Source organism: Armigeres subalbatus, chromosome 1, assembly GCF_024139115.2.
Source record: "Armigeres subalbatus isolate Guangzhou_Male chromosome 1, GZ_Asu_2, whole genome shotgun sequence".
Classification (NCBI taxonomy): domain Eukaryota; kingdom Metazoa; phylum Arthropoda; class Insecta; order Diptera; family Culicidae; genus Armigeres; species Armigeres subalbatus.
Window position 1 is genome coordinate 251,452,104 of NC_085139.1, and position 14,705 is coordinate 251,466,808.

The 14,705-nt window shown below is 43.4% G+C and overlaps 1 protein-coding gene across 2 annotated transcripts in view; it reads left to right on the forward strand.

The window, feature by feature from the left end:
* The window catches only part of LOC134206614 (uncharacterized), a 54,039-nt gene that overhangs the window by 33,471 nt on the left and 5,863 nt on the right, over positions 1–14,705 (forward strand). For both annotated transcript variants that reach the window (XM_062682344.1, XM_062682345.1), the window contains exons 2-4: positions 3,268–3,909; positions 3,971–7,711; positions 7,770–8,120. In XM_062682344.1, the coding sequence (XP_062538328.1) occupies positions 3,281–3,909; positions 3,971–7,711; positions 7,770–8,120 (4,721 nt within the window). In that variant the 5' untranslated portion in view covers positions 3,268–3,280. The remainder of the gene's footprint in view (positions 1–3,267; positions 3,910–3,970; positions 7,712–7,769; positions 8,121–14,705) is intronic.

The following is a 14,705-nucleotide window of genomic DNA, read 5'->3' on the forward strand; positions in this document are numbered from 1 at the left end:
GGATTTATTCCAAATCCAGTCGAGGATTTGTTCCAAATACTGCAGAGGATTTGTTCCAAATCTTGTCGAGAATTTCTTCCTAATCCTGTCGAGGATTTGTTCCAAATCCTGTCTAGGATTTGTTCCAAATTCTGCCGAGGATTTGTTCCAAATCATTTCGAGGATTTGTTAATATCCTGTCGAGGATTTGTGCCCAATCTTGTCGAGGATTTGTTCCAAATCTTGTCGAGGATTTGTTCCAAATCCTGCCTAGAGTTTGCTCCAAATCCTGCCGGGGATTTGTTCCAAATTCTGCTGAGGATTTCTTCCAAATCCTTCTGATGATTTCTTCAAAATTCTACTGAGGATTTGTTTCAAATCCTGCCGAGGATAAGTTTCAATTACAGCCGAGGATTTATTTCAAATCTTGCAGAGGATTTGTTCCAAATCCTGCTAAGGATTTGTTCCTAATCCTGCCGAAGATTTGTTCCAAATTCTGCCGGGGTTTTGTTCCAAATCCTGTCGAGGTTTTGTTCCAAATCCTGCCGAGGATTTGTTCCAAATTCTGCCGGGGTTTTGTTCCAAATCCTGTCGAGGTTTTGTTCCAAATCCTGCCGAGGATTTGTTCCAAATCCTGCCGAGGTTTTATTCCAAATCCTGTCGAGGATTTGTTCCAAATGCGACCGATGATAAGTTTCAAATACAGCCGAGGATTTAATTCAAATCTTGCCGAGGATTTGTCCCAAATCCTACCGAAGATTTGTTCCAAATCCAGCCGAGGATTTCTTCAAAATCCTGCCGAGGATTTCTTCCAAATCCTCAAATCCTGCCAAGGTTTTGGTCCAAATCCTGCCTAGGATTTGTTTCAAATCCTGCCGAAGATTTGTTCCAAGTCCTGCCGAGGTTTTTTTCCAAATCCTGTCGAATATTTGTTCCAAATTCTGCCGAGGTTTTGCTCCAAATCCTGCCAAGGATTAGTTTCAAATACTGTTGAGGATTAGTTTCAAATCCTGCCGAGGATTTCTTCCAAATCCTGCCGAGGATTTCTACCAAATCATGCCTAGGATTTGTTCCAAATCTTGCCGAGAATTTGTTTCAAATCCTGTCGAGGATTTGTTCCAATTCTGCTGAGGATTAGTTCCAAATCCTTCCGAGGATAAGTTTCAAATACAGCCGAAGATTCATTTCAAATCTTTCTGAGGATTTCTTCCAAATCCTGCTGAGGATTTATTCCAAATCCTGCCGAGGATTTTTTCCAAATCCTTTCGAGGATTAATTCCAAATCCTGCCGAGGATTTGTTCCTAATCCTGCCGAGGATTCCAAATCCTGCCAAGGATTTGTTCCAATTCTTGCCGAGGATTTGTTCCAAATCCTGCCGAAGATCTGTTCCAAATCCTGCCAATGATTTGTTCCAAATCCTACCGAGGATTTGTTCCAAATCATGCTGAGGATTTCTTCCAAATTCAACTGAGGATTTGTTTTAAATCCTGCCGAGAATTTGTTTCAAATCCTGATAATAATTTGGTCCAATTCCAGCAGAGGATTTGTTCCAAATCCTACCGAGAATTCGCTCCAAATCCTGCCGAGGATTTCTTCCAAATCCGGTCGAGGATTTGTTTCAAATCCTGCCGAGGATTTTACGCAAATCCTGCCGAGGATTTCTTCCAAATCCTGCCGAGAATTAGTTCCAAATCCTGCGAGGATTAGTTTCAAATCCTGCCGAGGATTAGTTTCAAATCCTGCCGAGGAATAGTTTCAAATACAGCCGAGGATTTGTTTCAAATCTTGCCGAGGATTTCTTCCAAATCCTGCCGAGGATTTCTTCCAAATCCTGTCGAGGATTAGTTTCAAATCCTGCCGAGGATTAGTTTCAAATACCGCCGAGGATTTGTTTCAAATCTTGCCGAGGATTTCTTCCAAATCCTGCCGAGGATTTCGTCCAAATCCTGTCGAGGATTAGTTTCAAATTCTGCCGAGGATTAGTTCTAAATCCTGTCAAGGATTTGTTCCAAATCCTGCCGAGGATTTGTTGCAAATCTTGCCGAGAATTTGTTTCAAATCCTGTCGAAGATTTGTTTCAAATCATGCTGAGGATATGTTTCGAATCCTGCCGAGAATTTGTTCCACATCCTGCCGAGGATTTGTTTCAAATCCTGTCGAGGATTTGTTCCAAATCCTGGCTAGGGTTTGCTCCAAATCCTGTCGCGGGTTTGTTCAAAATCCTGCCGAAGATTTGTTCCAAATCCTGCCGAGGATTTGTTTCAAATCCTGCCGAGGTTTTTTTCTAAGTTCTGCGTAATATTTGTTCCAAATCCTGCCGAGGTTTTGTTCCAAATCCTGCCAAGGATTAGTTTCAAATCTTGTCGAGGATTAGTTTCAATTCCTGCCGAGGACTTCTTCCAAATCCTGCCGAGGATTTGCTCCAAATCTTGCCGAGAATTTGTTTCAAATCCTGTCGAGGATTTGTTCCAATTCTGCTGAGGATTAGTTTCAAATACTGCCGAGGATAAGTTTCAAATACAGCCGATGATATAACTCAAATCTTGCCGAAGATTTCTTCCAAATCATGCCGAAGATTGCTTCCAAATCCTGTCGAGGATTAATTTCAAATCCTGCCGAGGATTTGTTCCAAATCCTGCCCAGGATTAGCTTAAAATCCTGCCAAAGATTTGTTCCAAATCCTGTCTAGGATTTGTTCTAAATCCTGCCGAGGATTTGTTCCAAATCCTGTCGAGGATTCCAAATCCTGCCAAGGATTTGTTCCAAATCCTGCCAAAGATTTGGAACAAATCCTGCCGAAGATTTGTTCCAAATCCTGCCGAGGATTCGTTCCAAAGCCTGCCGAGGATTTGTTCCAAATCTTGCCGAGGTTTTGTACCAATTCCTGCCAAGGATTTGTCCAAATCCTACCGAGAATTTGTTCCAAATCCTGCGAGGATTTGTTCCAAATTCTGATGAAGATTTGTTCCCAATCCTGCTAAGGATTTGTTCCAAATCATGCTGAGGATTTGTTCCAAATCATGCTGAGGATTTGTTCCAAATTCTACTGAGGATTTGTTTTAAATCTAGCCGAGAATTTGTTTCAAAGCCTGGGAACGGACCTGGGATTGATTCCACGACCTCCTGCGAATCATTCAAAAAGTGGCCGAATCCACTCATTTACTAAATTATGATTATTTTTTCAATGCTTTAAAAGCCATCTACATTCGATAAATTTCTCATTGTATCTCATATGTTTATTGTCTTGTCTGTTCATTGTCTGTCATTTGTTTCTTTTTGTCTAATAGATAATCCTCAGCCATGGCAGACCCGACATCAGCAACCCCTATGCCAGTCCCAAGACCCCGCCAAAAGCCTAACCACAGCTCTTCACTTGCCATCAGCCAAGACGAACCGGACAGCATCGGTTCCAGCATTCCATCCATCTATCCGAAGCTTGATCAGGGCAGCGTCCCATCTCTGTATCGAAAGGTGGACTACGAAAACTATGAAATCCCCTTTCCAAAAGCCAGCAGCACTCCCCAAGCCCAAAGCATCAACTCTGCCGCAAATGCCAACTCTCGACCGGTTCCCGCGCCAAGACGAACCAAGCTCGTGATTCAGGATGACGAAGGAGACTCCACTCAGTATCAGAACGTAACTCCGGCCTCGGCGAATGCCACCACCACGCCAACAGCAACAGGTGCCATAAAACGGTCTCCTCCGCGTCCGCCTCTCCCGGCGAGCAGTCCCGGCTTCACGACCGTTCACAACGATCTGCGCGGAACGAGCTCGGAGGCGACCTCACCGAGGACTTCCACCAGCAGCCGAATGTTCAGCTTCGAAGGGGAACCCATCCCTGGGTTGGGGAATCCGAATGAGTCGTCGGATGGGGTGTCGATTGGGAGTGGTGACAGCAGTGGCCGAAAGTACAAGACCACATCTCCAGGGTGAGTTTAATGAGTTACCAAGAAACACCAAATTTAATAATTTCAAATTTGTCAATTGCAGAGAGCTGTTCAAATCGATTGGAATGACCTCGAAACTATTGACGGAGTCTATCACGGAGAGGGTAACGCACAAATCCAAAAAGGTTGCGACCAAACTGGACAAAAACTTCAAAAGCTGGGGGACTGAAGCATCGAGTAAACTGAAGAGCGTTAGCAAATCGATCAACAGTTTAGCGGAAGATAAGCTGTCGCTTTCGTTGGCACGCAATAAGGAAGGCAAAACAAGCCGCAGCAATAGTACGACAGACGATCAGGAGTTTTTGGAACGAAGGCAAACCGTGCCTCCGGAGAATAGTGATCTCATGAAGAACATCCAGTTCAATAGTCCCCTCAACAATAAGGTCAATAACCGGGACGACCTGACCCAAGGGTCGACGTCCTCCGCATCCACTTACGACATTCCAAAAAATGCCAAAAGGACAAATTTCGAGGAACCGCCACCGTACACGGAATCGAGCAAGTCCAAGTCAAATAGTAGCATGAGCTTGGCGTCCGTGTCTTCGTCGTCGACGAATCCCTCTTCGACCGGGATGTTTACGAGAAACTCCGGACTGAGCCAGAGTCTGTACAGTAAGGTTCTGCCAAAGAAGGACAGAAGTGGGGGAATCCCATCGCCGGGACCTCTGCGGCAGAAAAATAAGAGTGAGTCAAATCTGTATGAGAGCAAGTTCTACATCGATTCAGTGCGGGAGATCGACATTGGAAGCAGCGCCGAAAATATTCCACCGCCGAAATTTCCCGCACCAGTACTTCAAGCAGCAGAAACTTCCAAAGCGCGTGAAAATCCGTACGGCAAGTTGAATATCATTCCGCGATCGCCTTCCAGTAGTTCTTCCGAGGAAGACAATAATAATCTACCGGAGATGTTGAAACGTATAAAGATTCGGAAGAAATCTGAAAACTACGAAAACGTCGCGGTGGGTAGTTCATCGGCTCCAGATTCTCGAAGAGCAACCTGTAACTCGGTGCATCGCGTCTTTTCACGTAGAACGTCGTCAATCGACGACTTGCGCAACAATATGAATCTGCGCTCCGACTCGTGGAACTTCTATGACATCAGTAATCGCAATGCACGTCATGAAAATGACGAGGATGAAGATAGCTCCAGTATAAGTACTCCAGAGCCAACGTACGCCAACGATCAGCTTTATGGACAAATCTGCGAGATGGAAACATCTCTACTCAGACCAGAGCCGCTGAATTCTCGGCCTGCGAAACACGATTACGATGAGGTGTCCATAATGGATATCATCGACGAATTCGATCCGTTGGCTCATCGACGATCGCTGGCGGTCATCATGGAAAAGACTGGCGATAAAGACGAACTCACCTTGATCGAGAACATTCTGAGTGCAGAGTCCTACGGACGAAGCGTCAAGCTGGAATCGTCGGATGAAAACCTGGTGCCGGAAGACGTCCCCAAGGGGCTCCCAAAGCCACCGAAAAGATCGGATTCACTACTGGAATCAACAACGAAGGATGATCCCGGACCTCCCAATAAAGATCCGCCGCCGATTCCGCATCGAAAAAAGTCCCGCAGTCCCAAGAGGAGTATGATCATCCATCAAAATCTGAACTTACCCTCGGACAGCATCGAAAATCTGGTTGAAGAAGCGGAAATCGAACCGTACCTAGCAAGGGTGGATGAACCGGAGGCGAGTCGCGATCCAGCCGATTTGAGCTATCCATCCAGCAGTCAGAGTCCACAAACAAGTTGGTTTGTGCCGGATGACGCTACCGAACCAGAACCAGAAAAATTCCTCAAAACTACAAATGTAAACCCCTTGAATGAAAAGATCGACGGCAAGTCGGTGGACAAGATCCACAAGGAACTTCCCTCGGAGTTGTCACGAATCAACGAGGATGATTCGTATCTTCCTTCGTACATGGAAGCAATTGGTGCAGAAGCTACGGGCGAACCCTTGCCCGGACCATCCACCAACAAATCCAGTGTAAAGTCCAAACTGTTGAACGCCCTGAAGCGCAAGTCCAGCTTCAAAGCAAAGGGAGACACTCTAACCGTACTGGAGATGATCCCGAAGCCCTTGTTGACCGAGAGGCTCATCAGTCATCAGGGACACGTTTTGAAGTTCCCATCCGGTATGATCGGAGATGTGTTCAACGAGTTGGCGCCGCGGTCGGCCGTACTGAAGGAAAAGATCATCCAGACGTATCAGGATCCTCAGAAAACTCAGCCCAAGGAGACGTTGCACCTGAAGTTCATATTAAGTTTGCAGTGCGTGGTTCAGCACAAGTTCAACAACGAAGGAGGGCCGGATCTACACTGCTTTGAAGTTGTGCTGGCAATGCCGAAGAAGGAAGGAAGTTCCGGGTCAAATCAGCAGCTTCTGACCAACCCTAATTTGGTGATTACGAGCAACAATAGTGGCAATGTAAAAACGTTACGACAGTCGTACATGTTCGGAGTACACAAACGCTCGGACAGGAACTTGTGGATGGCAAAGATATTGCACTCTGTGACGGAGGTTTTCCCGGAAACGTGTCTGGCGGAGTTCACCCGCGCCGGTTGGTGTTATATGAAGAAGTCCGTTTCGTCCAGCTGGAGCGGAGCATGGCTGCTGTTGACGAAGCGTCGGTTATACTTCTACAACTACCAAGACCATCAGCTGGAGCAGTTGGATCTGCGGAAGGCTCGATGCATCGGAGGTATCGAATCGGATGAATCGATTCGGAATCTACACACGGAATCCGGACCGTCGCTGTTCATTGACTGCCCGCCGTATGCCACGTTGTATTTCATCATGGCGTCTCCGAGGGAGACCCAGATATGGAAGAAGATCATCAAGGATACGGCGCATAAAAACGGAAGCAGCATTCACAGCCAACAGTTGACCAAGAACGACGTCCCCGTGCTCATCGACAAGTGCGTCAACTTCATCTACGCACATGGTTCGATGTCCGAGGGAATTTACCGCAAGTCTGGATCGTCTAGTCAGGTCACCAAAATTCTACAACTCTTCAAGGAGGACGCATTTGCGGTTCAGCTCATTCGCGGAGAATTCAACGAATACGACGTCGCTGGGGCGTTGAAGAAGTTCATTCGGGACATTCCAAGTTCATTTTTTGGAAGCTATTCGATAAGTTTCGTCAGTATCTCCAGTTTGAAGTCCGTGAAGGACAAAATCGATTCCTACAAGGAGCTGCTCTCACGTCTGCCAAAAGTGGAATATCACACATTGAAGAAGCTGATTGGGCACCTTAACTTCATCGCGTCGCTTGAGCAGCACAACAAGATGGGTGTACCGAACCTGGCCATGATCTGGGGATCAACGCTGATGGCGAACTCCACTCAGAATTTGGAAGCCGAACAGGTGACGTACAGTCAAGAAGAGGCGGACGTTGTGGCGGATTTGATCAAGCTCTACAAAAACCTATTCACGATCACCCCGGAGGAGGTCAAGAAGGAGCTGCTCATGCTGAAAGTGTTGCAAAAATACCACGCCGCGGCGGAAAATCTATCCGACACGGTAAAAGATTCCGGCGATTTGAAGGTATGGATCGCGATTGAGTGCGACGAGGGAAGCAGTAAGGCAGCGAGTGAGGAGAAGACCCAGATCAATGTTACGATCACTCCGACCAAAACGGCTTCCGACATTTGCAAGGAACTGGCGGGGAAGACTCCGTTCCAGTGGTACAAGCTGACCCTGTACGAGGTAATCGGAGATGGTTCGTTGACTCGACCCATCCACTATAGCGAGAGGGCATTGGAGGTTGTGTTGAGGTAAGTTGGATGATTTTGCTATGAGGTTCCTCAAGCAATTAATGAGCGTTGATTTCAGGTGGACTTACTGGAACGACGTCGATCGGAAGAATAACTACTTATCGATCAGACAAACCACAACGTTGAACGACGTCTATCGACACATTCAGAAGTCGCCACTCCTCACGCCCACCACCGAGCTGAAGTTCGCCGATCGGAAAACGAAAACACTGCGGAGTTACAAGCTGCAGCTGATCGGGAAGGAGATCGTTGTGCTGAAGAGGGTGGACAAGAAGGAGAAGGGTCTCTATGAGGAACTGATGAAGATTGACCTCAGCAAAGTTCAAGCGTACATTGGAAGGGAGGCGAAGCGGGATCAGTCGAGTCTTCGGTGGGCGATAACCCTGGTGGATAATGATTTCAAAAAGAGGTAAGTTTTGCCGAACGTAACGAACATTGTTTCAAAGTGTTCTTGATCCCAAGCATGTTGCTCGCACACGTTCGGTTTCAATTTAAATTAGGGAAGGTTGGTTTCAGCCAGGCCGAAAAAGCTGGATACGATGGGTCTTCATTTATCAGCTGTTCTTTGGCATTTGTGATGAACATTGACTCCCAAGCGTTGAGCTGGGAGTTTTTCCTTACTGTTTTTAACAGTTTCAAATTCTCCCAGTTAATTGGGTTTGTTAGTCTGGGATAAAATGGTACACTTATTCTTCTACACTTGTCTGTTTCTGGTTCCAGTTTAGTGACTTCTTGACAGTGTTTTTTACGATTGTGCTTACGGAGAATCATTTTTACAAATTTCTGGGCCCAAAAATTATTGGAATCGGATGTAATGTAACGGTCAGTTGATGTGGGTTTTCGGTATATTCCAAACTTCAGGACACAATCTTCTGTTTTCGTGATCATAAGGTCAAGAAAGGGGAGTTTGCCATCCAAATCTTTTTCCACAGTGAATTTAATTGCACTATGTTGTTGCGTATAAAACTTCCTCCTAAAGGTAAAAAAGTTTTGGTCCATACACACCTGAGCCACGGTAATGTACGCCTCGACGTGATTAGGAGGTACTCTGCTTTGTTCCAAGTGCTTGCGAAGGCTATGCAGTGTTTCACCAACTGGTACGCTCGGGAACAGTGCGGCAACGTCAGAATTTCACCTCTCCTAAGCTTAAGCCAGCTTACGTAAGCATTTTTTCTGGGTTTTTCGACTCCCCCTCCCCCCATGTAAGATTTTTTTTCATACAAATGATTTTTAATTTACATGGTGCGTAAGAAAACGACAGACCCCCTCCTCCCCCATAAGTGCTAACGTAATATGTGTACGGTCTCTTAGATAAATGATTAAGAGGCAAAATTTTATCGAAATTCAAATTGGCATAACTTTGCTTAAAATGAACGGTTTTTATAGAACCGGGATCATTGGATGCAGAAGCTCTTCTAGTTTCCACTCCTTGTTCTTAATATCCGGCCGGTTCATGGACACCGGAAATTTTTCGGGTTTCCTAAGGGTATGATTTGCAGCAAAACCACTGCCAATTTTAAATATTCCAAAAAACGAAGGACACGAGATTTTCAATTCTAGACTAACATTTGAAAAGGGCGTAACAGCCAAAATTTATTCTGTCTGATTCTTCGTCCACATATATGTAGATAAATAATAAGAAGGAATAAATTTTGGCTGTTACGCCCTTTTCAAATGTTGGTCTAGAATTGTTGTTGATCAATTAGAGGGGGAAGTTGGAAAATTGTCAAAATGCAACAGTTTCGAACTGGAATCGATCTACACTGAAAACCAAAACTACCCAAAAGTGGGTTGTTTGAGCTTGATTGACTGCTCGTAGTTGCTACTCCATTATGACCAGATCAGCTGTTCTTGCACAGGGAACCAACAGATGTTTGCTTGGGACTAGCACACATCTTCAATGTACAAGTACTGGTGATCTCATTTGTTAGGTCATACTGGCGCCTGCCACGTCAGAATGCAAGTCAATGTAGGGAAGGGGAGGAAATGATGATGCAATCACTCGCCCACTGCAAGCCGAATATACCTCTGCACTTGCCACGAGTTCATGCGGAATTTGTTGGAATTTCTGGGTTAGGTTGGAGAGGCAGAGGTCCGTCTTGGTTAACGAGCTGCCAATGTGATAGATAGGAGAAGGTAACTGATGGAATTTCTAATTGGATGTAGGAAACGAGCTTTATAGTTCATTTCCAATTCTAGCAGATCACTGTTAGAATACTCAAGTTGAAGGTATAGGAATAGTAATGGAAACGGTATGGAAGTCCATTTCCAGTTCTAGCGATTGCTAGAACATGAGAAATAAAGAGAAAGATACAAAGTAGGAGAATGGAACGGACCTGGGATTGAACCCACGACCTCCTGCGTATGAGGCAGAAGCAGTAGCCATATGACTACCAAGCCCGCCCTACCCAAAAGTGGGTTGTTTGCACTCAAAACCGTGGTTTGGGCCAATAACCCAAATTTGAGTAAAATGACTTTTCTGGCACTAGGTAGTTTGCCTTTAGTCACATGTAAACAATTTACCCAAAGCTGAGTTCAATTCATCCAAAGCGGACCTTAATCAACCCAAAATAGAGAATATTGAATTTACTCAAATTTGGGTTATTGGGCTGAGCAACCTCGGTGAGGTGTTTGCATCTTGCTCTAGTTTTGATAGCAATCATGGGAAAGAAAGGGAAAACTACCCAATTTTGGGTAAATTTTTTCTGCGATATTCTCATTAGTGCGTATATTGAACTCAAAGTTTGGGTTGATTTATCTGTCCGTGTAGAGTGCGACGCTGCAATCAATGAAATGATTGACAGATCAAAAATAACACCCCAGCGAGATCGGACAGGTTCGCATAGTATGTATTATATAAGGATAAAATATTGCATCTACTGGATAATGATTGCTGAAAATTTGAAGACTTATTCGAAATAAATAGTTTGCTGCAGCTTTTCGCAAATTACAATACTTTCCATTAAATCACACGTTGCAATAAAGACAATGCGTAGTAGTAAGCATAAATCGACATTGTTGTTTCATAAGGGCGAAAGTCGCAAACGTAAACATTAACTTCTTTTGCTGATTTCAGGAAGATTAGTGACTTCTGGCGGTATTTTCCACTTCCGTTCGATAGAAGGCGCGGAGCGCTACCAGTTCCAAGTGGTTGTAAGCTGGGAGCGGTCCTGGTTGTTGAGGAATTTGCAGGAAAAGGCATTGTTTACGTTTGCGACATTCGCCCTTATGAAACAACAGTGTCGAAATGACTGCTGCTGTTTCATCACCAGTATTTTGGATTTACTTGACCAATAGATTCGAAGGTGGTTCACTGGCATATTTCAAACGTTCCCTTTTGCAGCAAGGTTAGGCAAAACTTAATAAATGTTTTGTACACACACGTTTCAAATCACTCAGAGACTGAGTGAAATTGTATTGCCGTCTCTTTTTTTCCCACGGAAAAGTTACTCAACTTTCGTAAAAAGTGGAACAACTCAAAATTTGAGTAGTTCCACTTTTTACGAAAATTGAGTAACTTTTCCGTGAGAAAAAAAGAGACGGCAATACAATTTCACTCAGAATCTGAGTGATTTGAAACGGGCGTGTAGATTACTTTGTTTTCTGCTCCTTGTCTGTCAAAACAGAAGTCAAAACATCGGGAAAAGAAAGAGAAGTCCGAAGGTAACAACAAAAAGCACGTTGCGGACTTGTCAGTCAGGCGATTTTACCGACTGCTCAAGGAGCGACTATTTCGAACGGTCGGGTCCAATAGGGAAATCCACGTACAATACTAACAAACGATTAGTCATTATTTTCAAAACAGCGTGATGGAGTATGTTAGAGATATACTCACTCCAGTTGAAACCCGAAATTGGGTGCTAGCGAAGTTGGATTTTTCTCACGATCCTTACGTTAAACCTAACTTCGGAAGTGGTGCGCTGAATAGCGCTTCGCGATATGAAAACAGCGCACCACTTCCGAAGTTAGGTTTAACGTACGGATTGTGAGAAAAATCCAACTTCGCTATCCCCCAATTCCGGTTTTCTACTGGATTGAGAATACTTCTTGTTAGGGCTTATTCTCGCCCTCCCCGTGACCTCACACGGAAGAAATAAACTACCCAATAGTGAGTTTAATTCACCCAACCTCGAACATCCGTACGGGAAGCCAAAATTGAGTAAGTAGGGTCGAAGTAGTTTGCTTTTACTCCCATGTTAAAAAAAGTACCCAACGGAAAATTTATTGACCCAAATTTAAGTTTAATTCACTCAATTTCGACCTCAGGTAATAAAACTCAAAATTGGCTTCCCGTATTGAACTGGCGTCGTTGGATTGTTTGGCTCTTTTGTTTTGTTTGTTTTGAGAAGAGAAAAAATAACTCAAAAGTAAGTTTAAAAATACTCAATTTTGGGTACTTTTTTTCTTCCGTGCAGGGTTGTTAATATTGCTCTAAGGGTGAAATTGGGGGGTTTAGCGGAAATACTTCTCTCAAATAATATGCAAAGTGAAGAAAACCGAAAATAAAGTGATAATAAGAAAAAATAAGACTCATTGCAACAATTCTATGATTTAGGGTAAAATGCCCAATAGTGGACCCCCTAGTAGCGAAATTTTGCTCTTCCTGTCATAATGAGTAGAAATTTTCAACATATTAAAGCTGCTTGATATCTAATAACAAGTTCTGCATATCCTCTTTATGATACATACAAAAACACTCAAACACGACATTATTCGTTGAAATTATCATTTTAAAGTCTGACTGAATTCGTCCTACAGTAGACCCCCTGGGGGTCCATAATAGGAAATTGCTTGCCTATAGTCGACACTTCATTTGATTTTCATGTTTCGTTTCGGGACGTTCTTCTTCCCTATTATGGACCCCCCAAAATATTCCTATAATGGACACTCTCGTGTTTATTTTTCATAGAAATGTAAAAAATCATCCAATTTTACTGTCCATACCATTTCCAATGCATGTAGTCAAATCATAGGACTGTAAGGTAGGTTCCCCCGATGGAATTTCATAGTAAAATGTTTACATTGTGCTGTAATAATGCAAAAATGGCTGGAGGGTCCACTATTGGTTGGGGGTCCACTATTGGGCATTTTACCCTACATTTTCATTTGTAATCAAACGTTCTCATTTGAAATTGGTTCACACATTTTTCTCGACATAGCACAGAGGTTAAAATTCCGAAAAGCGTGATCGTCAGCTTTTTCGGTATGAAATCGTGTTGAAAATGGCATAGTACATTCAGCAAGTATGTTGCATACATCGTGGGGTATCATTTGAAAAAATTTTCTTTTTGATTTCTTCTTCTTATTGGCATTACATCCACCACGTGGTATATGGACCACCCCTAATCCCCTAACACCTGTCTACACGGACAGATAAATCAACCCAAAATTTGAGATCAATTTACGTACTGATAAGAATATCGCAGAAAAAAATTACCCAAATTTGGGTTGTTTTCCCTTTTTTCCCATGACTGTTGTCAAAACTAGAGTAAGATGCAAGTACCTCACCGGGGTTGCTCAGCACACTAACCCAAACTTGAGTAAATCCAATATTCTCAATTTTGAGTTGATCAAGGGCCACTTTGGATAAATAAAACTCAGCTTTGGGTAAATTGGTTACATGTGATTAAAGGCAAACTACCTAGTATAATTAAAGTCATTTTACTCAAATTTGGGTTATTGGCACGAACTGCGGTTTTGTGTGAAAAGAAAACCACCTATTTTTGGATAGCTTTGGTTTCTTCGGATGAGATCCCAACACCGAAAAAATTCTTTATATTGAATATATTTGTCGCACACATAAATTTTTGCAATTTGGCGACCCAAATATATGCAATTTGTACCCACACATAAATTCAATAACTGCATATTAGAGACCACCCTAGTAGCACAGTTCACATCGATTTGTTTGCAGCAACTCCAATGTGACTGGATTTAGTCGCATATGAGTCACAGAGACTGTTATGTAACAAGTGTGCTACTAGGGCACACATACATTTTATTTGATTATAGATTATATTTGTACTTCGCGTGGAGAGTGGTTATGTGTGCACTAATTAGAATCATGAATTAAATTAATGGATTTTTGCCAATAAAAATGTGTGGAATTTTTGTAGTGAATGAAAGGCAAAGCACAGACAAACAGACATAACACTCGTCAAATTTCCATCGTTCACTGATTTAGCGGTCAATTCGAATAAGCATTAGGTGGCCAATCGATCACTCGTGGCACGCGCATCGGATTTGCTCGAGTTTGACGTTTGCTCACTATCGCCATCTGGTTCGTGAATTGCCAAACTTACTGAAATCAACAGATGTCGTTAGTGTTTGAACGACGATGAATTTGATGAGTACATGTTCACAGTTTTATGTCTGTTTATCTGTGGGAAAAGTATTGCTTACATATAATATAACTTTATTAATCAACGATGCGCACTCAGCGAGATAACTTTCAAGTATAACTGACAAAATGGCGCGCCTTGCGTAGCCAACAGAAAAGAATGAACACGACAATTTTAGGCTGATAAAAAAATAAACTGGCACAAAATAATTATGAGGATTATCGTTGTTCTACAACAGCTTCTTCTTCTTCTTGTAATACTTTGCACTCCGATTTGTCAAATAACACACGAAATCCCAAATCTGCTATTCTACTAACAGACAGCAAGTTTCCTGATAACGACGGCACAAGAAACAAGTTCTCCAGCTTCACATCCATCTGAGCACCTTTTCCATTCACTGAAAGTAGATGCCCACAGCCAGCGCCGACTGATTTGATAGACTTTCCATCGGCCAACCAGATGGATGTCGCTTTTGTTGTATCCACTTCCTTGAAAAAAACGGGGGTTGTTTGTCATATGAGACGTGGCACCTGAGTCAAGATACCACACATCGGAAGTTCCGGTCGCGCCAGCAGCAAGACATATTTCTCTTCCTGACTCAGCTTTCCATGCGACGCTTGCTTGCTGGGACCTCTCCCTCTCGAACTGATCTT